The sequence below is a fragment of the Capra hircus genome, chromosome 8 (genome assembly GCF_001704415.2).
Source record: "Capra hircus breed San Clemente chromosome 8, ASM170441v1, whole genome shotgun sequence".
Classification (NCBI taxonomy): domain Eukaryota; kingdom Metazoa; phylum Chordata; class Mammalia; order Artiodactyla; family Bovidae; genus Capra; species Capra hircus.
Window position 1 is genome coordinate 31,072,696 of NC_030815.1, and position 24,308 is coordinate 31,097,003.

The following is a 24,308-nucleotide window of genomic DNA, read 5'->3' on the forward strand; positions in this document are numbered from 1 at the left end:
TCACTTCCACTGTATAATCATAAGGGATTTGATTTAGGTCATACCTGAATAGTCTAGCGGTTTTCCCTACTTTCTTCCATTTGAGTCTGAATTTGGTAATAAGGAGTTCTTGATCTGAGCCACAGTCACCTCCTGGTCTTGTTTTTATTGACTGTATAGAGCTTCTCCATCTTTGGCTGCAAAGAATATAATCAGTCTGATTTCCATGTTGACCATCTGGTGATGTCCATGTGTTGAGTCTTCTCTTGTGTTGTTGGAAGAGGGTGTTTGCTATGACCAGTGCATTTTCTTGGCAAAACTCTCTTAGTCTTTGCCCTGCTTCATTCCACATTCCAAGGCCAAATTTGCCTGCTACTCCAGGTGTTTCTTGACTTCCTACTTTTGCATTCAGTCCCCTATAATCAAAGAGGACACTAATAGATGGAGAAATATACCATGTTCATGGATCGGAAGAATCAATATAGTGAAAATGAGTATACTACCCAAAGCAATTTACAAATTCAATGCAATCCCTATCAAGCTACCAGCCACATTTTTCACAGAACTAGAACAAATAATTTCAAGATTTGTATGGAAATACAAAAAACCTCGAATAGCCAAAGCAATCTTGAGAAAGAAGAATGGAACTGGAGGAATCAACTTGCCTGACTTCAGGCTCTACTACAAAGCCACAGTCATCAAGACAGTATGGTACTGGCACAAAGACAGACATATAGATCAATGGAACAAAATAGAAAGCCCAGAGATAAATCCACACACATATGGACACCTTATCTTTGACAAAGGAGGCAAGAATATACAGTGGAGTAAAGACAATCTCTTTAACAAGTGGTGCTGGGAAAACTGGTCAACCACTTGTAAAAGAATGAAACTAGATCACTTTCTAACACCGCACACAAAAATAAACTCAAAATGGATTAAAGATCTAAATGTAAGATCAGAAACTATAAAACTCCTAGAGGAGAACATAGGCAAAACACTCTCAGACATAAATCACAGCAGGATCCTCTTTGATCCACCTCCCAGAATTCTGGAAATAAAAGCAAATATAAACAAATGGGATCTAATTAAAATTAAAAGCTTCTGCACAACAAAGGAAAATATAAGCAAGGTGAAAAGACAGCCTTCTGAATGGGAGAAAATAATAGCAAATGAAGCAACTGACAAACAACTAATCTCAAAAATATACAAGCAACTTATGCAGCTCAATTCCAGAAAAATAAACGACCCAATCAAAAAATGGGCCAAAGAACTAAATAGACATTTCTCCAAAGAAGACATACGGATGGCTAACAAACACATGAAAAGATGCTCAACATCACTCATTATTAGAGAAATGCAAATCAAAACCACAATGAGGTACCACTTCACACCAGTCAGAATGGCTGCGATCCAAAAATCTGCAAGCAATAAATGCTGGAGAGGGTGTGGAGAAAAGGGAACCCTCCTACACTGTTGGTGGGAATGCAAACTAGTACAGCCACTATGGAGAACAGTGTGGAGATTCCTTAAAAAATTGCAAATAGAACTACCTTATGACCCAGCAATCCCACTGCTGGGCATACACACCGAGGAAACCAGAATTGAAAGAGACACATGTACCCCAATGTTCATTGCAGCACTGTTTATAATAGCCAGGACATGGAAACAACCTAGATGTCCATCAGCAGATGAATGGATAAGAAAGCTGTGGTACATATACACAATGGAGTATTACTCAGCCGTAAAAAAAGAATTCATTTGAATCAGTTCTGATGAGATGGATGAAACTGGAGCCGATTATACAGAGTGAAGTAAGCCAGAAAGAAAAACACCAATACAGTATACTAGCACATATATATGGAATTTAGGAAGATGGCAATGACGACCCTGTATGCAAGACAGGGAAAGAGACACAGATGTGTATAACCTGCTACTCCAGGTGTTTCTTGACTTCCTACTTTTGCATTCAGTCCCCTATAATCAAAGAGGACACTAACAGATGGAGAAATAAGGGAGAGGGAGAGGGTGGGATGATTTGGGAGAATGACATTCTAACATGTATACTATCATGCAAGAATTGAATCGCCAGTCTATGTCTGACGCAGGATGCAGCATGCTTGGGGCTGGTGCATGGGGATGACCCAGAGAGATGTTATGGGGAGGGAGGTGGGAGGGGGGTTCATGTTTGGGAACGCATGTAAGAATTAAAGATTTTAAAATTTAAAAATTAAAAAAAGAAAGAAAAGGACATCTTTTTTGGGTGTTAGTTCTAAAAGATCTTATAGGTCTTCATAAAACCGTTCAACTTCAGTTTCTTCAGTGTTACTGGTTGGGGCATAGACTTGGATAACTGTGATATTGAATGGTTTGCCTTGGAGATGAACAGAGATCATTCTGTCATTTTTGAGATTGCATCCAAGTACTACATTTCAGACTCTTTTTTTGGCCATGATGTCTACTCCATTTCTTCCGAGGCATTCCTGCCCGCAGTAGTAGATATCATGGTCATCTGAGTTAAATTCACCCGTTCCAGTCCATTTTAGTTCGCTGATTCCTAGAATGTTGACGTTCACCCTTGCCGTCTCTTGTTTGACCACTTCCAATTTGCCTTGATTCGTGGACCTGACATTCCAGGTTCCTATGCAATATTGCTCTTTACAACCATTTTTCCATTTCTTTTCTTGGGGATGGTCTTGATCACTGCCTCCAGTACAATGTCAGGAAAGAACCTCTGTCCATTGTTCTTCAGGCACTCTTTCTATCAGATCTAATCCCTTAAATCTATCTGTCACTTCTACTGTATAATTTTAAGAGATTTGATTTAGGTCTTACCTGAATATTCTAGTGATTTTCCCTACTTTCTTCAATTTAAATCTGAATTTGGCAATAAGGAGTTCATGATCGGAGCCACATCTGTTCGTGTTTTTGCTGACTGTATAGAGCTTCTGCATCTTTGGCTGCAAAGAATATAATCAATCTGATTTCAGTATTGCCCATCTGGTGATGTCCATGTGTAGTGTCTTTTCTTGTGTCGTTGAAAGAGGGTGTTTGCTATGACCAGAAGTGGGTAAAGCACCCCATATTCTTCTGGAGTTGTGAGGAGCCAGAGAAATGAACAGTATTTAATTAGAAATGTTACAAGTGAAAGCCCTTTCTTAAATAATGAAGAATATAGTCTGAAGTAGACTTTTGGGCCTTAATCAGTATCAGGAAATTAAAAAAACTAGAAACTGCAGCCATTCTTTCTTGACCTCTCGAGTCCTGGCCTGGAGAAAGTTTGCCTCCGACTCTTCTCTCAATCATAGATTTTTCCAATTACAGCTATCATAGCGGCTTTTTTGTGTGTAAGTCTACTAACTTGCCTTTAATTTTATTTCTCCTCCACACCAACACCCTGCCAGTTTATTAACCTTCTGAAAACTGCAAAGACAAAAGTGAAATTGACGATCCGCGCTGAGAATCCAGACTCCCAGGCTACTACTTCAGGAACTGATACAGCCAATGGAGAAAGGAAGAGCAGCCCCCAGTCTCCAGTGGTCCCACTGCCTAGCTCTCCGGAACCAGAGCCCACGCGAAGTAAGGGCTGGTCTCCTGCTAGTTCCCACTCGTGGCGTGTTCAGACTTGGTATCAAGTCCCTGCTGGGGAGCCATCTGCCTGTATGTAGTCCACTGCTTGATAGGCTGTGGTCCTACAGCCTTCTGGTGAAAGGATGGTATACAGAGAAGGGATCTGGTGCTGTGCATTAACCAGCCATAGAACCTTGGGAAATCCAGCCAGCCACTCCGAGCCTCTGCTCGCCCAACTCTAAGACAAAGGAGTGATACTCTTTGCTTTCCAAGGATCTTTTGCTAAGAGTATCTGTGACTCCAGGTATCTTACTAATACATGAGATATCTCATTTTGTACATTCCTTGTTTATACTGCTGAGTAAGTAATGTAACTTCTTGGAACATCAGTATTCTCATTTTTAATATGGATACAATGATACCACTTCGTTGGTAGAATCAACTTTGCCTGGCACTATATCAGACTCCTGAAATGTTACTCATTGCCACATGTACACAGTGGGTCTGAGTTCTTCCTTTGGGTGTAAACAGCAGATACTATTGAAGAGGACGAAGTAGATGAAATAGTTGGATGTGTAGCTTAGGCTGACGATTTCACATGTCATTAAAATGCCAGTCTCCTACATTGAGGCAAATTATTCCTTTGAGGTTCTTTTTCAGAAAAATCACACTGATTTTCAGTAAAAGAATACATTTCAAGCTTTGTGGCATTTTAAAAAAGTCATTTACTTTTTCTGCATTTGGAGAAAAAAGCTCTTTTGGTTTCCAAACTGAAACATTCAGTTCTTTTGAGAGGTTTTTAACGAAACAGCAGTTTAAAGCACTTGTAATATAGTTGGTTTAAAAGTCTGTTTTTAAACTGAAGTATAGTTGATTTATGATGTTGTGTTACTTTCTACTGACTCAGTTGTATATATGTGTGTATATATATACACACACATTCTTTTAACATTCTTTCCATTATAGTTTATCCTAGTACATTGAATCGGAGAAGGCAGTGGCACCCCACTCCAGTACTCTTGCCTGGCAAATCCCATGGACGGAAGAGCCTGGTAGGCTGCAGTCCATGGGGTTGCTAGGAGTCGGACAGGACTGAGCGACTCCACTTTCACTTTTCACTTTCATGCATTGGAGAAGGAAATGGCAACCCACTCCAGTGTCCTTGCCTGGAGAATCCCAGGGACGGGGGAGCCTGGGGGACTGGCATCTATGGGGTCACACAGAGTTGGACACGACTGAAGCGACTTAGCAGCAGCAGCAGTACATTGAATATAGATGTACTATACAGTTGGACCTGTACTATACAGTTGGACCTTATTGCTTAAAAATCTTTAAGTAAAAAACATCTAATGGAAGTAATCCTGTATTTAGAAAGACTGAATAATTCTCTAAAATGTTAAAAAATATAATTTTATTTTTTATGTAATGTAATTTTCTAATTTTTCAATATCAAATTGATCCCTAAATAGCATTGTCTATAAACATATAAGATACAAAATGGAAGCATAGCATAAAGGAAAATATCTTGCACCTGTTCTTACCGTTCTTACCTCTTACCAGAGGCAGAAACTAGTCTGACTCTGATTCCTGAAAAGAACATTTCTCTAAAGCTAATCTATCAAGTATACCAACTTTCTCTGAATATGCTATTTGCTATATGCTTTTTGGTATATTACCAAACATGATATGAAGACTCTCATACAACAGAGTACGAGATTATATTCTCCTTATTTTCTCATAATCTAATCTTATTTATTTAATTTTGAGCATACATGCACCAGTATTTAATATTCAAGTTTATAAACCATTGAGACATTAAGAAACAAACTTCAGGTGGGGCTCACTTAATGTGTTATAAACTCAGATATTAAATCCGGTTGCATGTATGATTTGATTACAGATTTGATTACATAAGGAGAGATGCTCTAGGGCAGGATGAAAAGTAAAACCAAATCAGAAACCTAAAAAGCCATGAGTGGCATGCACCATGACCAGAATTACTAATGTTCTTTATGTTTTGTCTTCACTGAATGTGAGTTAGGTTTCCACTGCATATCTCAGTTCTGAGTTTTGTGAATCATAGTTTTTTAAGACGTTTGTTTGGCTCCCATGAAACATAGAATATCAGAGTGAAACTAGCAGTTAAGTTCAACTCTGTTCTCATTCCTTTTACCTATTATCTCCAGTAATTAAAGAAAAATATGGAATAGTGCATAAAATAATTTACAGGTAATTTTGTACCCACCACACTAAGGTAACAATGACGATGTAATCCTTTGTTGGATGGTTTTAAACACAGCTAAAAGATTAAGGTGGAATTGAAGTCTTCTTTGTCCCCAAACTTGGGCCCATGTTTCTGCTCCATCCCCCAAGGCAACCAGTGTGGTGAGTTTGATATATATTCCTTCTGATCAGTTTTTTTTTGTATTTCATTTTAAACGTACTTTTAGGTACAAGCAGGTCGTCAACACCAGCAATCTTCGCTTCTGATCCTGCAACCTGCCCCATCATCCCAGGCTGTGAAACAACAATTGAGATTTCCAAAGGGCGGACAGGACTGGGCCTGAGCATTGTTGGGGGGTCCGACACACTGCTGGTGAGGATGTAGTCAGAGATGCTCCAAATATGCATCCTCTTCAGTGATCCCTGAGAGGTCACTGCAGGGAAATGTCCATCAGCTGTATGAAATGAAATACAAAGATTTAGAAAAGTGTATCATTTCTTGTTATTTTAATTTGTGGGGCAAATACTCATTTACTTTGAGTAAGTCAACACTGACTTAGTAATATTCCTTTATACTTGTGAGTATGCCCTTTAGGTTCAAAATATTTGTGTTAGTTTACCAGTTCCTGCCATATTTTAATTTTCTTTTTACTGACTGGATATCATTGGGTTAGACCCATACTGAGAAAACATTAGATAAATTGGATAATTTATAGACAAAAATTTCTAATTGTCAAAAAATGCATTTAAAAGCCATTCATTCCACTTGTAGATAGGAAAGGTGAGGCATATCTGTTAATTTCATTTGTGGATAGGAAAGGTGATGTGTGTCTATTATAAATGAGTGTGTGGGTGATTTATGTATTTTATAAATTTCTCCTTTAAAATTCCCTGTCATTTGAAAGAAATACAAATGTCTTTAAGACTTACAGCAACTTGTCTTGTTATGCTTTTCTCTGAATTTTGATGCATGACTCACATACGGATGTAGTCAATGTATAACCCTTATCAATGCCTATGAGAGTACAGTGTGCCTTGACTGCGTTTCTGTTCACCATTCCTAGGGAGGATGGGGTAAAGCATGGTTTGTTTTGTTTGTGCCCTTAGGGTGCCATTATTATCCATGAAGTTTATGAAGAAGGAGCAGCATGTAAAGATGGAAGACTCTGGGCTGGAGATCAGATTTTAGAGGTACAGAATGCTGTGCATTTGACCTTCACCTCAAAGAAAAGGCAACTGTGGGGAGGGTAGTGTTTGTTTCTTCCCCTGCCCCTCCCTTTCCTCTCTCTCCCCACTACTTCCTTTTTCCATCTTTCTTCTCTTTACCCAGCTCATCTACTTCCTCACCATCTGTGTCCCTCTTATGTACAGGTAAATGGAATTGACTTGAGGAAGGCCACACATGATGAAGCAATAAATGTCCTAAGACAAACACCACAAAGGGTGCTCCTGACGCTGTACAGAGATGAGGCCCCATACAAAGAGGAGGACGTGTATGACACCCTCACCGTAGAGCTGCAGAAGAAGCCAGGGAAAGGCCTGGGGTTGAGTATTGTTGGTAAAAGGTATGACTAATCAGGGCAAAGGCAGTGATTTCTTGGAAATGATTGAACTTAAATTTCTTTGAAGAATACTAGTAGTACTAGAATCTTTATCAACTGCTTGTATTCTGTAGGTAGCTATTGTCAGCCCATGCAGCAGTGGAACATCAGAAGATACTAATTTAGACTTTTTTAGTCAGTATTAAAAGATGCTTGCTTCCCGGAAGGAAAGCTATGACCAACCTAGGCAGTATATTAAAAAGAGGCATCACTTTGCTGATAAAGGTCTGTATAGTCAAAGTTGTGGTTTTTCCTGTAGTCGTGAATAGATGTGAGAGTTGGACCATAAAGAAGACTGAAAGAAGGCTAATTGCCAAAGATTTGATGAATTGTGTTGCTGGAGAAGACTCTTGGGAGTCCCTTGGATTGCAAAGAGATCAAATCAGTCGATCCTAAAGAAAATCAAGCCAGAATATTCACTGGAAGGACTGTTGCTGAAGCTAAAGCTCCCATACTTTGGCCACCTGATGTGAAGAGCCAACTCACTGAAAAAGACCCTGATGCTGGGAAAGATTGAAGGCAAATGGAAACGGGTGCAACAGAGGATGAGATGTTTAGATAGCATCACCAACTCAGTGGACATAAATTTGAGCAAACTCTGAGAAATAGTGGAAGACAGAGGAGTCTGGCATGTTGCAATTCATGGAGTTGCAATGAGTAGGACATGACTTAGCAACCGAACAATAGCAACAAGACAAAAAGGCATTTGGTAATTTTGAGTACCTGCTGGGTGCCAAGAGATCTATTAGGTTCTGGAAAATAAAGTTAAAAGAGGCATGAATGCTAACATCTGAAAACTCAGTTTGGTAAACAAGAATTAAATATATTATTGCAACAAAGGAATCTATTAATGAGAGAGAAACATATTGTGAGGAATCCATGGAAGCAAAGGAGAAAGGGATCGTGTAACCTTATTTAAGGAAAGTAGGTTTGGAAAACTGCTTTATAAAAGTGCCTGAGATGAAGCTTAAAGTGTAATATGTGAGAGGTGATCTAACAAAAGGGGAAGGAGGATATTCTAGAGAGAAGGATGAGCATGACAAGAACGCCACCTGAAGGAAACAGACGGTGTAAATTCAGAAGCCTGGGGTAGTAGGTCGGTGAATTTACATAAATTGAATACCTAATTTATTTAAATATGTATATATAGGTAATGTTAAAAAATATTCAATCTAGTAAATTCCACCACAGTTATTCTAAAGATGGTAAAACTGTATCAAATGATGAAATGACTTGTTTGAGGTCAAGACCTTGGCAAGAAGAAGTGATGCAATTAAACCTTACTAAATGTTTCTACATGGTTATCTTTATATTTCAACAGGAAGTTATGAGTTATTTTTACTTTTATGAAAAGAAGGTTGGAATAAGCTTAATATTTGTTCATTTTGCATAAACCTATCTTGTATGAAAGTTAGACCTGTAATAATTTAAATGAGACATCACAGCAAAGGTATGTAATTTTGAGTAACACAACTGGTTTTAGTTTGAGACACATCCGTTGTTTCTTTTAAGTAATGTTAATGATATTGTTGATAATAGCAACATATTTATATAGGCACAGGTCAATATCCATTCAGGGCTTAATTATGGTGTAGAAAGAACAATAGGTTTTTCTCCCAGTGACTGACTCTTAAGTCCCATTTTTGCCATTTAGTAGCTATGTGACCTATAAAATGTGTATAATAACCACTTCTACTCACAGTTTATAAGTGTTGAATAAATATGCTTATGAAAGATGTATAATCTATAAAATATTATAAAGACATAAGATACTATTATTATATAAAATTCTCAGTTTCACCAGTGTTGATAAAGCAATAAGACTTTTAAAGTGATAAAAATAGAAGTAAAATTTTCGATTCTAAAATGTTAGCCTTTCATTAAATAAGCATTGCATTCCATTTGGGAAAAAGTAATAATGGTGATATTTAAAATCACACTTGCAGAAATGATACTGGAGTGTTTGTGTCCGATGTTGTCAAAGGAGGCATTGCAGATGCTGATGGGCGACTGCTACAGGGAGACCAGATACTGATGGTGAATGGAGAAGACGTCCGCCATGCAACGCAGGAAGCGGTTGCGGCTCTGCTGAAGGTAGAAGTCCAGTGCCATAAATGGTTATGTGTAACACATAGGAGGAGGAGGAGACATATGCAACAAGTATTTATTTAATATGTTCTCTCAAATAAGACATATTTATATGTTAGACAACATACTTCAGTGGTAAATCTTATGATCAGCTCTATTATATGGTTATGTAGTTCTGGAGAAGGCAATGGCACCGCACTCCAGTACTCTTGCCTGGAAAATCACACGGACGGAGGAGCCTGGTGGGCTGCAGTCCGTGGAGTCACTAAGAGTCGGACACTGCTGAGCAACTCACTTTCACTTTTCACTTTTCACTCTCATGCATTGGAGAAGGAAACGGGAACCCACTCCAGTGTTCTTGCCTGGAGAATCCCAGGTACGGGGGAGCCTGGTGGGCTGCCATCTGTGGGGTCTCACAGAGTCGGACACGACTAAAGCAGCTTAGCAGTAGCAGTATTATCCCCTGGAGAAGGAAATGGCAAACCACTCCAGTATTCTTGCCTGGCAGATCTCATGGACAGTGGAGCCTGGTGGGCTGCAGTCTGTGGGGTTGCAAAGAGTCAGACATGACTGAGTGAGGGAGCACACACAGTAAGAATTATGAACTGAATATCTGTGATCTTAGCAGATGTTTTATCATAAAGTGATTGTTATGTGGCTCTTTTCTTGAAAGAAAAGCACTTCAGGCCACAAAAGAGAATAAAATGTCTTCATGTCAATTCACCCCCCCTCCATATTTATATCTGGATGTATTCTTACGACCTCTGGCATAAGGGGAGAATCTCATCCTGGCAGGGATGCTCCCACAGAAAGGCAGGAGATCAGAGGGACAAACGGGGTACCTCTGAGAGTCATGCTTTCTGGACTGCCCTGCCCCGCCCTAACCCTTTACTGGGCACACTACGTTGGACATCCTTATATTGAGTTGGCCAAAAGGTTCATTCAGGTTTTTTTGCACCATCTTACAGAAAAACCCAGATGAACTTTTTTGCCAACCCAGTATTTCCCCAGAGATGAAGAATGTGGAAGAGTGTTTGCCGATTTACCTGACAGTTCCTTCAACAGTTACCACTGTTGTTAATTCAGTAATTATAAGGCCTCCATCCCAAGGTATCATTGCTAAGCTTAAATACGTTTTACACTGTGAAATCTCTTTCCTCCAAAGTAAATTCCATGAAGAATCATTTGCTGATTGGAAAGGCAGCACCAGTCTAATTTTAAAAATGAGTTATAAAATATAGGATGGTCACCTAAAAATACAGTTCTTGGAAATTTAGATGTATTTCCTCTCAATTCTTATCTCATTGTTTTCCTTTACCTAACATGTGTTTTTATGACCCGAAGTATAGTTCAAAGTTGACTAGGCACCTGTTGCCATCAGAGTCCATGTCATGTGGTACATGTTCGGTAACACTAGCATATAACTTCATGACATTATTAAACAGCAGTGGATAATGTCAGAGGTCTCAGATTCTAGTCAGAACCTCTTCAGTCGTTAAGCTTAGCTTCACAGAGCAATTTCAAGTGGGCATTTTTGTTGTTAACCTCTGGTTTGCAGAGGACCTGGTATGTACATATAAATTTAGTTACTAATGCACACTTAAACTATCATTTCTTCTTGCAGTTATTTTCAGAAAATAAAGTAATTAGAGTTCTTTAAGGAGAAGTCTCTTCCTTCAGGAGATAAATTTAAAATGATAGTTAATTCTGTGAGACAAAAACCTCTCAAAGATAGAGAAGGAGGCATCCATAATGTAACATAGATAATTTTAGAACCAGTTAAATCCTCATTTAAAAACCAGTTTGCCAGTATATAATGAGAGCCTTAAATATCCCTGTAGCTTTGCTATTTGTAACTGCTGCTGCATTTTGTTGTTTTGACTTAGTAATTCTTCATTTTAAAGTCTTGCATCAGTAATCCTCAGTACACAAAAAATTTTACATAGGTGAAGTTCACTGCAGTGCTGTTTGTTATAATGGAAAACCTGGAAGCAACACAGTTGACAATACTGCATGTGTTTGACATTTTGATGAGCATTGTACATGGATTATTCTATCACAGCAGCCTATAATGATCTCTGTTTTTTTAAATGCAGAGTAAAAGACTTATCAAGGTAGACATCTGTTAAGTTCGCACAGACTGGATTTAAACTAGTGTATCTGACTCCAAAATGCCGGTTCTCACCCACCTCGTTTTGCTGCTTTCACATTAGACTGTACAGCATTTCTTGCATGCCTGTGATTTATTTGTAAAGGGCAACAGGGAAATTTTCCTCAATTCTCATTTGATGTTTATAGCAGTATGGCTTAAAGATTGCATAATAGATCTATTCAGGTGCAGTGTGGCAGTAGAGAGCTTATATTATCTGAGTACCTCTGCTGTTGAAAGCAAAGCAACTTGTTGCAATAGTGGTTTTTTATTGCTTTTGTTTTGTTTTTTAAAATCCAAATTCCTTGGCTCATTTGGCTCTACATTGGTGTGTTGCATGAGAGAACTGGTCGATTCTCCATTTCTCTTTGCCTGGACAGACACCCTCTCCATGTAAATTATGAGCTAGTAAGACAGACACTTGGTGTGGCTACTACTGATTTGTTGTTACAGTTTTTACTGCTTTTAATGTTTGAGAAAAACCTCTTTCCGCAAAGGATGGGAGAGATATCCTTGCCTATAGAAATTCCAAAGGAAACATGACTTTCAAAAACCCAGCCGTAAAGAATACAGTGTAATCCTAAAGCTGACTATAGCATTCTATTTAAATGTTTCTGTCAAACAACCTCCCCCTAGTGTTCCCTAGGCACAGTAACCTTGGAAGTTGGAAGAGTCAAAACTGGTCCATTCCATTCGGAGAGGAGACCTTCTCAAAGCAGCCAGGTGCGTAGCTGTGGAATTCATCAAGATGATGCAGTTCACAGGCTGAAAGGAGCTCAAAGATGGCCTTTCCTGTCAGTCTGTCCAGGGTCCTGTATGCAGGCCTGGCAGCATGGCAGAGCAGCTAGGGTACAGAGTTTGAGAGATGGGAATGGACAGGCAGGCAAGGTGAAGCTCTTAAGTAGTTTGTGAGTCATTCTGAGAAACTTAATCCAAACCATTCTTCTTTTCTGACATGATTCTTTTTGCATAATCTCAAAAACGAACCAATTAATACATTATAAAGCCTACCAACATAGCATATGTTTAAACTATTTTTATAGCAAACATTTATCAGCCAGCATTCAACTGAAAAGAACCCTGTGTAGGTGAACTGTACAAGCTCACCACTACATATAAAACACAGTGATAGTTTGTCCTTAAAGACCTTACAGTCACCCCTAAATGATTACCATTCATTTCCTGTCCCTGGCCCTATTTCTGCAGTTAAGTTCGCATCTGTGTGCAACTAGATTAAATTTAGAGAAGATTAGCTTGGGTGAGATTATGTTGGAATCAAATTCTTTTACCTTTAATTAGTTATGTCACTGGGCACATTCTTCCTTAAAAAGAAAACAAAACTCAGTGGAAACTGTTTATATTGATTACCTTTCTAGTTATCAAATGCCATTATTGCTTAACAAGTATTTCTAAGTGCATTAAAGTAATTATGAAATAAGTCGTACTTAAGGGGTATTATTACTTCCCAAGCTCTCTAAGACAACTATTATGTCTTTGTAGATGAGTGAAGCCAGCCTGTCCTCATTCACTTTTCCACTTTCGGGATCCGGTACATCTGAGTTACTGGAAAGTAGTTCAAAGAAGAATGCACGTAAGATTGGATTGAAACGTTAAGCATGATTTACTGGATTGAATTTTGGCCATCAACACTGATTTTTTTCCCCTGTTTTACTTTACCTCTGAAGCTTTCTTCCCTCTAAATCATCCTAAACTCTAATATAGGTGCAAAAATGAGTGCCTGCAAAAGCTGAGAACAGCATGAAGCAATGCCTGTGGCAGCATTTCCCATTTGATGTTTTCCCTGGGAGATCTGCTAACATTAGAATCAGTATTCTGTCATGTTTTTCTTACAAAGAAAATTGGTGTGTTTGATTTTTATTCCTGTTCTCTATTTAATATAATAGTAATAAATCAGAAGATGCCATTAGTTGAAGCCATCTATTTTTCTTAAGATTGCAAAAATGTCGATTGAGAAAATTAATATGATCCTCCTGTGTTTTAATTACATGAAATCATGATGCAGAGGGCTTTTTGGCTTGGAGCATTGGTTGAAAGTTGTTCAAATTGAAGAAACTAACCATATGGCAGTCTCTGTGTGCAATGTGACTAATATTCTAGAAATTTAGGCACTTAAGTCCATGGATTCTTTTTAATGTTTCCATGACTTTATTCCTCTCAGCTGTGCACATGTGTCTCTCTGCCCAAAACACATCCTGTCCTTGCCTCATTCAGAGTGGATTATGCAGTTTTATAAGCAGTGCTTGAAATAAGAAGGAAGATATGGGATGGTGTGCCATTTTTTCAGTTGGGAGCCCCTCTGTAAGACAGATGTAATCATGTGTGCTAGTAACTTTGAATACCCTGTTTCCAAAAACATTGAGGTACCTCACTTAGGTACTTAGTCCCATTTAGTTTTAGAATCAACTAAAATTTAAACTATTACTAACATTAAAAATGTGTTAATAATCATATTTTTCTCTTTTTTTTTTTCATTTACAGTGGCATCTGAAATACAGGGATTAAGAACTGTTGAAATTAAAAAGGTAATGGGGAGAGAGAAAATAGTATACCCGCTGATGGCTCCAAGGTCGTCTGCATATTTTCCTGTTAGCTGCCTTACTGCTTTATGGTACCATCTGATAAAATATGTATTACATGCAGTGAAAATAGCACAATGTAGACTCTGCTGAATTTCCTTGTTTGAAAAATCATTTTTGGTATACGCTTTTTTGCCCAAAATGGTATCAACCCAGCCCCACACAAAATATGCAGGCCTCTCTGACTTCTTTTATGGATCAGTAAACCTTTGCCTTCTTCAGACTTTCAGAAGAAGTTTCCCATTCTTCTGAAACAGATTCTTCTGACAGCTATGTACAACAGAGAAAAGAAAAGCAAATTTAAGTGCTGAGCACACTTGTGGACACTTCATACCATCGCCATTTCATTCAGTAGTCACTGCGGCTCTTTGTAAGAGGCCCGGTTATTTCCATTTTGTCCATGAAGAGCTAGAGATTCATTGAAAGCAGTGGACTTGTTCCAGGTCCCAGCATTTGTTGGTGTGGGTTTCTGGCTTTGAATGCAGGTCCCTGTTGTCCTCATTCCCTGTAACATGATTTTTATTTAGCCTGTTGTGGTTTCTTTTACCTCCCGAACAGATGCTTAGTTTTCTAAGTCACATTAAGAACTTGTATCAGATAAATTAATGCAGTTTTCTTGGGCATCCTTTTCCTCCCTCAAGTCTAGAAGATCAGAATTAACTATAGAATGTTGCACCAAAGAGAACAAAAGCCAATGAAAGATAACAGTTTGACCAAAGTATTCTGTCTGTCCCGTGGCAGGGGCCCACTGACTCATTGGGTATCAGCATTGCTGGAGGAGTGGGCAGTCCACTGGGTGATGTTCCTATATTTATTGCAATGATGCACCCGAATGGAGTTGCAGCTCAGACGCAGAAACTCAGAGTAAGTTCTACAAAGTCCCTGGTAGCCTTAGCAAATCTGCCAGTAGGTTTTATAAACCCTTTGCATCTGGCCAACTGTTGCAAGCAGTTTGAAATGTCTCTATCAGCTTTTAAATCAGCTAATATAGCTGCAACAGGGGTTTCTTTGAATAAAAAATGGAGAAATTTTAAAAGAAGAGTTTCCTGTTGTAAGCAATTTGTCAGTAAATGAAATGGGATAATTTGCAGTTGTTTCTTAATATTTTTATTTGCTTGAAGTCCTGTGGAAGAAGTTAAAAGAAAGCAGAAGGTATTCTCAGAAAGTATTGGCAGAATGAAGTGAAATTATTTTTTTGAAGTGAAATGTTTTATTTACATGTCTTTTTGGTACTTTATTAAATGGAAAATTATCATCTGTGTTGCATTTATTTATCTGTTTTGTGGAAGTTTGATGTAAATGTGATTTATAACGTGAAACTACAAAACTTGCTTCAAAATTGAGGGATTTTGCATATGTAGAGCACTATGACAGAATTTATGCTAACTGCCCAGTTCTGAAATCATGTGAATATTCCATTAGTAACTCAGTCTCTACACAGTAAAATCTGTATGGCCTCATGCCTTAAAACTGTCTCAAACAATGACCACTGTTTAGAAATGCTGTGTAAATCAGTAATGGTTCAATCTCCCTTTGATATGTGAATTTCTGACTAGCACTTTAAAACTAGTTGTACACATAACACAGGGGTTAGAAAACTTCTCTCTAAAGGACTTTTTGCTGAAGATGAATATTTCAGACTTTGCAGGGCTTATGTGTCTGTATTGCAGTTAATGAACTCTACTGTGTGAATGCAGCCGAATAACTGTGTCTGTCTTATAACCAGATTTTACTTACCGAAATAAGCGATGGACCAGTCCTGGCCTATCAGCCGTAGTTTGCCAACCCTTAACTTATAGTCACAGATAATGTATATAATAATAGTATCCAGAGGAATTCTTGTTCACAGATGATAACAGATGCAGTGTTCTTTGGGAGAAGTGCAGAGAAGGGAAGTGTGGTTCCCTGCCCCTGCTCCCAAAGATGATGGAACATGGCCACTATGTGCAGCTTCTCTCTGTGGTTGCTGCTGCTAGGAGTCGGAGGTTTCCTTGGTTATATTTCTGGTGCTGATCAGCAGTATATGTGTGGCGTGGAGGGTGGGGAAGCAAATGGTCCCCCTCTCCATGGCGTTGTAGCAGATGGCTATTTCTCTCCATTGCAGGTTGGGGATAGGATTGTCAGTATCTGTGGCACATCCACTGAGGGGATGACTCACACCCAGGCAGTTAACTTACTGAAAAATGCCCCTGGCTCCATTGAAATGCAGGTAAGATTTTTATCCCGACTTTTCCGATTGTGGGTATCTTGAAGACACATGAGCTTTGATGTTAAAACTATAAAGTGAAATTTCCTGCTTTTATTTCCTGTTTCCCTTGAACGTAAATAATTACATTGAGAGTTCCAAGAAAGTACATAGGAAATACATTCTGTCACATTTTTTTCTTAATGTATGTTATTTTATACTTTTTATATCTAAGGGGGAAAATTCTCAGTCTTGGCAGGATATGATTAATTGCTGAAATTTTCAGTGGTGTGATTGAGTGGCTTGTATTCTAAAGATCTTTAGAAAACAGTTACATGTGATACCATGTTTGAAAGCATCAGGAACTTGATAGAATTGAATTAGTAGAATATCCTTAGTGTCAAAGATACCTCTGGACCTTATGAAATTTATTTTAACAGAAATGATTAAGTGAATGATGAAATACACATTTTTAATCCCAGTGCTCTTTTTGAAGAATTACTGATGTCTTCCTAGCCACATGAGCGTGTTTTTCTATTTATATTTCTTCTGTGTTCAGGTGGTTGCTGGCGGAGACGTGAGTGTGGTCACAGGTCATCAACAGGAGCCTGCCAGTTCTAGTCTTTCTCTCACTGGGCTGACGTCAAGTAGTATATTTCAAGATGACTTAGGGTGAGCTCACATACTATCGTTTGTATGTCCCTATGAGCTCATAGAGGTGAAATGATGGGCGATGAAGTATAAAATATGAAAACCATGTATGGCTAAGCTCTTTAAGTTTGGCATGGATTTATCAAAGACAGGTAGGCAGGCAGGTAGGAAGATGACAGACAGGCATGTATGTGTGCTACTGCTCTTCCTACATTTTCATCTCTTGAGTTGTTTGAAGGAACATTTTAGTCTTGGGGTCAGTCTATCCTTTTAAAATTTTCTACATTGCCTAATCATTTAATAGATCATACTTTTGAGTAAAAAAACTTCACAATTACCAAACTTGAGTACAAAAGTATTAGAATATAGAGAGAGGAGAAGAGAGGAGCATGTTAGAATTTTTAAATTATCTGATGCAGGTTTTATTTTGTTTATCTGTTTTTGTCTCTGAGCTTGGGAATACTGATGTTTATGATTTATTCCATCTTAGTCTTCAGTGCTTCTTCCTCTCACTTTAAATGAACTGGAAAAAGAAAGAGCTGCTACAATGTACAATGAGAAGTTACCATGAATATGTTAGGTTAAGGGTAGTATACATGGGTAATAGAATTAGGGAGTTAAGTAGGGCTTTATTAGATTATGTAAATTTAACATTTGTAGCACAGCAGACACTGACAATTGAAGCATCCCTGAATACCCATGGTTTTCCACTGTTGGTGACACAGAGAATTATAACAGCTTTAGGTGGGTGTCGGATAACCCATTGATATACATATGAGATCTAATAGCTCTTGTTTTCTTCCCTTTACTGTAGGCCTCCTCAGTGTAAGTCAATTACACTAGACCGAGGACCAGATGGCTTAGGCTTCAGTATAGTAGGAGGATATGGCAGTCCTCATGGAGACTTACCCATTTACGTTAAAACAGTGTTTGCGAAGGTAAGCTTTCAAATTTTAACTACCCTTTCCCCCCACAAAATGTTCACTAATAGTGGTCAGCAGCTGGCTTATTAGTTTATGGCCTCAGGTAATGCCAAATGGTCAACATTTGATTATTTTCTTGCACAACTCCCTACAGGAACAGGTCATTAAGTATTTTTGTCCAATTTGAGGTTTAGTTATGTTTAAAGGAATATAGGCTCAAATTGAAGTTCCATGGGTGCTCTCAACCATATACATAAAATTCATGAACTTGAGTTAGACAGTCAGGCCTGGTTGTTTTCCTTTACAAACAAGATGCATATAGTTGAATGTCTTTTGAAAATAGGACATTTTAAATATGTGTATGTTAAAGAGCTCTGGCATTTCTTTTTCTTTGCATTTTTTGTTGTGAAATATAAAATAGGCACGGAAGAGTACATATAATACATATGCAGAATAGCTAAGATGTGTTTATTTTGCAAGTTTCATTTCATTAAATGGAATAGAAAAATAACTGCTAAAATTTTTGTGTATCCAGCAGCCCTGTCACCTACCACAAATGAGCTATGTGTAGTTAAGGGATTCAGTGAAGAAAAGAAAACCATTATATATAGTTGTAATCATATAGCATCCTGTTGGATGGTAAGAATGTTTAGGATACAAGTTATTAAAACATTAGTGAGCCTGTTAATTTAAACCCATATAATTATTATTTGGTAATTTGTTGTGAAGACAATTTTTAGGAACTATAAAATTAGATGAAATTTCCTACAGGAGAAAATTCAGATTCTCAAAATTTTGCAGCACAAAGAAACAATTATGTTTAACCTACTAAAAGATTTCATTTGGGGGCTTTAAATTAGTATTATCATTCTTTTGAGTACTTACCTATGGAGGTTTCATTCTATTATTATTTTTCAACCAATATAAAGTGCTATATCTATAGCAATCTAACAATGAGCCTATTTTGTGAGTTTTTTTTAAGCCATTGGTATGTCTAAAAACACAAATAGCACTTGCCAGTAAATAAAAGAGTCATGCAGTCCTTTTTCTCAGCCTCAGAACAGTTTATTTAAGGCATGCTAGTTAGAGCATATTTTAAGAATTTCATCATTATGGATTCCTCATTAACTTTTCCATATTTTTTATCTTATATTTAATTGCATAATTGCTTACTGTAAGTATGTCTTACGATAGGGTTCTTCTACAAACAGCAGTGTCTGTGTTTAGTCTTAATCATTTAGGGCCCATAAGGAATATGAAGACTCCATCTACGCTTGGGAAGTAAAGAATCAAGCAGCTTAAGCTTCCTTTTCGAAGCTACAGAAAGAATTAGGATTAGAGTTTGCATGACTTGGGCTTCATCCTGTGCTTGTCAACATACATGTGGGCTTTTGTGCTTCTGCAGAACTTTGGGTTCGGTGGCCCTCATGTCCTTGTCCTATAAAACCGCTTTTGTCCTACAAAACTGCTAATCCTTTGTTTTCTTTCTGTAGGTCTTCTTTACAGGATAAAAAATCTTGGATTCTATGAAATCATTCCTACTAGGCATATTCCCAAATATTCTTTATTAATTTGAGTTCCCACCAACTGCTGTGCCGAACAGCCAAAAAACCATCCAACTAATCTACTGACTGCTAAATTCTCTCTCAAATTGGAATCTCAGTGCTAAAGCCATTTAGGAGAAAGGCTTCCTTTGTGTCTGTTCATCATTGCTTAATGGCTGTGGAGCACCCGTGGAGCACTGAGAGCAATGTGTGTGTACACGCAGAGCAATTTACATTCTTGTTTGGATCTTTTTCTGTTGTGTAGCTGTGAGGCAGCATTTTTTTTTTTTTTGAGAAGTAAATAAGCCCACTTTATAATTGCAGGGAGCAGCCTCCGAAGATGGCCGTCTAAAGAGGGGTGATCAGATCATTGCTGTCAATGGGCAGAGTCTGGAAGGGGTAACCCACGAAGAAGCTGTTGCCATCCTTAAGCGGACAAAAGGCACTATCACTTTGATGGTTCTCTCCTGAATTTGCTGCCAGAATTGAGCCACTTCAACTTCTCCCTCACATCCCACACTATAAAGAGAGTGATCCTGCATATTCTTCCCAGGCTGTGTTCACTGGGCTCTTCAGTCCTGTAGGAAAAAAAAAAATAACATTTAAGTTTGTTTTGTCATATGGAAATGATTTTCTTACTGACACTCTAGCATCACTTTCCCATTCTCTTTATATTTTGTGATGTAAACTCAAAGAGAAGGGCTCTTTGTTTGCATAGATAAAGCTGGTCTTTCTTCCTGAAGATACCTGACATTTTATAATCAGGTGGGCAAATTTTAATGTATGATCAGTGTTTAGTAGAGAAAGAAAAAGTCACTCAAAAGCTAACCAAGGAGAAGTGGCTTCATGAAATTAAGGTGAAAAATGAAAGTATAAGGAAGAAAATCTCGAGTTTTATAAAAATGTATTTTGTTAATCTACCTTCTCTCCCCACTTCTAAGGAAAGTTATACTGAAAGTCTTTAAAAATTCTTTCAGTATTTAATTATTTTAAATATTACTTATTAAACATTGCATCTCCTAGCTCTAATATATACATATATAGTTTTCTCCAAAAATGGGCTTCATGATCAAGTAAAATAGCAGCAATAGGAATCAATGTCCCTGAGTTTGTAAAGAAACCATTTATTGCACATCTTGAGGTTCATTTTCATTTTTGACATAAAATATTTCACCTTTCTATAAGTAAAATGATGGCTTTATCCTGTATTGACTATGGTTTCTCTAGAAAGCCTCCATGCTAACCATGAAGGAGCGTGGAAGTTTCTCTGAATTGTTAGTTCTGGTATTAAGGGATGCTTTGCTGAAAATATGTCTGTGTGCTGTGCAATTGGTTTTCAGTTAGTATTAATCTTAATGACAGAGAAAAAAGCAGTGTGTTGGTAATTATTTTGGTTGTATGCCATTAGTAAATTGATAGAAAAATTAAGGGGATTAACATAACTTCATTTCATTGCCTTATATTAACATCTTATAATACAATAGTTTAAGACTAAGGGAAACAGATGGAGCTGTTTATTGAGACAACTGGTGAGGAATTATCATGTGTTCATTCCCATTTTAGAGCGTGAAACTCCTACATTAGAATATATAAAGTCATTTTGAATATTATCTATATTTGTAACAAAAGTAGTGTACAGATATTTTATTACAGCACTTTTGTGTAAATGCAGAATTGAAGTGAATAAAAAGTTTCATGGTGCACCAAAAAAAAAAAAAAAGGCAGGCATATTATTTTTTGTTCTTTTCACTGGGAAAGAGCTTTATTGTTCAAAATTTGCAATTTAAAATTGGTTTTTATCATGTCTAACTGAACATATGGTGTCCATAGTTACAGTTAGAGGAACTTTGGACAACTGCATTATGAAAAGCTCAATGTTTTTTATGCTAAAGATTCATAAACTCTGCATAGAGTGGAGGAAGAAAACAGTATTGAAGAAAGAGAGGTGTTGTGCCTGTATGTGCTTTCTGAAATGCTGAGTGAAGCAGTGTTTTGAGTTGTTCTTTAGAGGGGTCAAGAGCTAAAGCATGTTCAGATAGAAAAAGTCATAATGAAAATTATTTTTAATAAGATGAGAAATATGATTTGAACCCTGAGCAAGGAATTGGAGAACCTTTGTTCTGCCAGTTCTTTCCCTAATTAGCTGATGAACATATTCATTCCCTCTGATTTATCTCCTGTGTGAAGTGATAGGTTATTTTATCCCAAATCTTGTTGTCAAGTTCTAAAATATAAAAATTCTGTGATTCTTAGATATACAAAATGAATGGATAGAGCTACACGTTGCAAGAATTCAGGAGATGTCCTTCCCAACTAACTCTTATAAGCTGAGATACCTGATGCTGCAAAATGAATTTCAGGATCCCAGTGACACAGTCAACTTCTTAGTCTCCAAGGAATGGCCCTTCATCATGAAGGCATGTCAGGATCCTCTCATGGTTGGCTGCTGGAAGCTGAGCCACCCACTTTTATCTTTTAACTAGCAAAGGTCTTATGGAGGCCACTCTATGGCATGCCCTAGGAAGGCAAGTTAACCAATGAATGTTGGCTTGAGTATGTGTGTGAGAGTACTACAGTGACATCAGCCCAATAGGTAACTGAACTATTCTGTGTAGCATTGCCCCCAAAATTATGTCTCCCAGGAACCTCAGAATGTGACCTTGTTTAGAAACAGGGTATTTGTAGATGTAGTCAGTTCAGTTAAAATGAAATCATGCTGGATTTCAGTAGGCCCAAAATCCTTAAGAGAAAGCCAGGCAGAGACAGAAAGACATAGAAGACCATGTAAAGATAGGGAACAAAAAACAAACAAAAAAATATCTGCGGCCACCAGAAGCTTGACGAGACTAGGAAGAATTTTTCCCTGGAGTCTTCGGAGACACCTTGTCCCTTAATTTCAGACATCTGGCCTCCAGAACACTGAGAATAAATGTCTGCTCTTGTAAACCACCTCATGTGTAGTACTTTGCAATGGAAGCCCTAGGACACACTTAATAGAATATCTTGGATGTTTTTATATTCTTAGCTACCATTGCTGTGCCTGGCAAATAGGAGAGACTGTATACATTTTTATTCAGTATGCAGATGATTGAATTATAAGTTGTGGTTAATTTCATGGTATTACCATGTTTTAGTTAAGCTAGCTATGGCCTTTATATTGAATTCAAAACAAAGCAGTGGGAATGCCACTTAGGGGTGTGAAACACTAGGGGAAAGCGTCCCTCCTGAACTGTTAATTAACAAAGTCGAAGCATGTGGATGAGAAGAGAAGGAGGGAAGAAAGGAAGGAAAAGAAGATTTGAGAGGCAAGGAATACAGATGCATCAGCATTAGAGAATGACAGAGGCTTATGCTTCTTATATTATTCCTTCTTGGAAACATAAGATTTCTCTGTGCGGAAGGAAGAAAGTATTTGAGCAAAGAGTTTGAAGACTTGAACATTATAGTATTAATGCCAAATGCAACTCAAGACCATGTACAACTCATGATTGTGGCTTGCCCGTAATAGGTCCAGTATATTTGCTTTTGTGATTAAATCACATCGATGAATGCCAGACATTTCTGGTTTATTTGTGACATCTTCTGAAAGATGATGATAGTGAAAATGATGATGTGTTTAATTTCAACATCTGCTGATACATAGCAGCTGATGTTGCAGTGTGGTGTAGCAGGTCAGTAGAACCCATTTATCAGAATAGTGATGGAATTGGAAACATGAAAGATTAAAATTCATGAAAGACAAGAAAAAGAATTTTTTTTCTATTTTAAGGCTCTTGATAAAGCAGGTTTTGATTGATTCAAAGAAGCAAAGGAAGCTCTTCCCTGCTCTGAGATTACTGTGCCAAGCTGCCTTAGATCTGGTCATCTAGCTTACTGTCTGAGAATGCCAGACAGTGATTTAGTGCCTTTCTTCAGATCTCCATCATGGTGAGTGGAGAAGTTGAAAGGATGCCTGCAGGGAGACAAGAATCAATAAGCTTTTGAGGTCTAGGTGTGGCGATGTCAGAACTATCATCACCTGCTTTCAGCAGCCCTGGTGTGTTGTTTCGTGTCAGTGACAAGTATTCTGGAATGCATTTGATTTGTGCAAAGATGTTCCTCAACTTTGTCTACCAAAAAGTAATGTTTAACTTTGACTCTTCCTAAAGGGAGTTATTTTATTTTTATGGCAGGATTGGACTCTGTTACCTCAAGGAAGGAAAAAATGTTGGTGGCAGGAACATTTCTAAATGAAGAGTGTGGAGACTAGGAAAGCAAATGTGGTTACTATGATTTTTGTATAATTGACCTTGCAGCTTTTTGCCTTCAAAATACAGTTACTCCATTTTATGTAAATTAGAAAAAAATTATATCATTTTTCTAGGAATTTTATTTATCATTCAAGTACTGGTAAGTTCAGTCATAGGCCCTACAAAGGAATTCTTTCAAGACAGTGACAGACGAATGGTAGTGACCTCAGAATTCTCTCACGGAAAATGTTTCTTGATGTTTCAAAAAAATTACAACCATCATCAAAAAGGCAACTTCTAAGAGGGTGCTTTAACTTGTTCATTTAATAAACGATATTTTCCAGAAAGTTGTGTCATTTGCTGACTCTTTGTGATCCTTTATCCCTCCTTCTGACATCCTTCCCCTCCTCGCATGTGTATTTTCTGAAATAAACAATTATCCTTGGAAAACCTACTTTTTCTCCTATTTTCTTATTGATGTATTAGAAGTTGTGATTTTTCACGTGAGTCTACCCTGAAGTATTTGGCATTCAAAATTCCACTCTCTAAATTTCATTTCCCTAAAGGTC

The 24,308-nt window shown here is 37.8% G+C and overlaps 1 protein-coding gene across 7 annotated transcripts in view; it reads left to right on the forward strand.

Moving 5' to 3' along the window:
• Positions 1 to 24,086, forward strand: part of MPDZ (multiple PDZ domain crumbs cell polarity complex component) — a 179,989-nt gene extending 155,903 nt beyond the window's left edge. For 6 of the 7 annotated variants that reach the window (XM_018051962.1, XM_018051963.1, XM_018051965.1 and 3 more), the window contains 13 exons: positions 3,384 to 3,558; positions 6,000 to 6,145; positions 6,880 to 6,963; positions 7,144 to 7,337; positions 9,320 to 9,467; positions 12,247 to 12,333; positions 13,111 to 13,201; positions 14,110 to 14,153; positions 14,949 to 15,071; positions 16,312 to 16,416; positions 16,952 to 17,064; positions 17,858 to 17,981; positions 19,835 to 20,139. In XM_018051962.1, coding sequence (XP_017907451.1) covers positions 3,384 to 3,558; positions 6,000 to 6,145; positions 6,880 to 6,963; positions 7,144 to 7,337; positions 9,320 to 9,467; positions 12,247 to 12,333; positions 13,111 to 13,201; positions 14,110 to 14,153; positions 14,949 to 15,071; positions 16,312 to 16,416; positions 16,952 to 17,064; positions 17,858 to 17,981; positions 19,835 to 19,981 — 1,581 coding nt within the window. In that variant the 3' untranslated portion in view covers positions 19,982 to 20,139. Of the gene's footprint in view, positions 1 to 3,383; positions 3,559 to 5,999; positions 6,146 to 6,879; positions 6,964 to 7,143; positions 7,338 to 9,319; positions 9,468 to 12,246; positions 12,334 to 13,110; positions 13,202 to 14,109; positions 14,154 to 14,948; positions 15,072 to 16,311; positions 16,417 to 16,951; positions 17,065 to 17,857; positions 17,982 to 19,834 lie in introns of all 7 variants that reach the window. The other variant, XM_018051960.1, reaches the window with a different exon arrangement.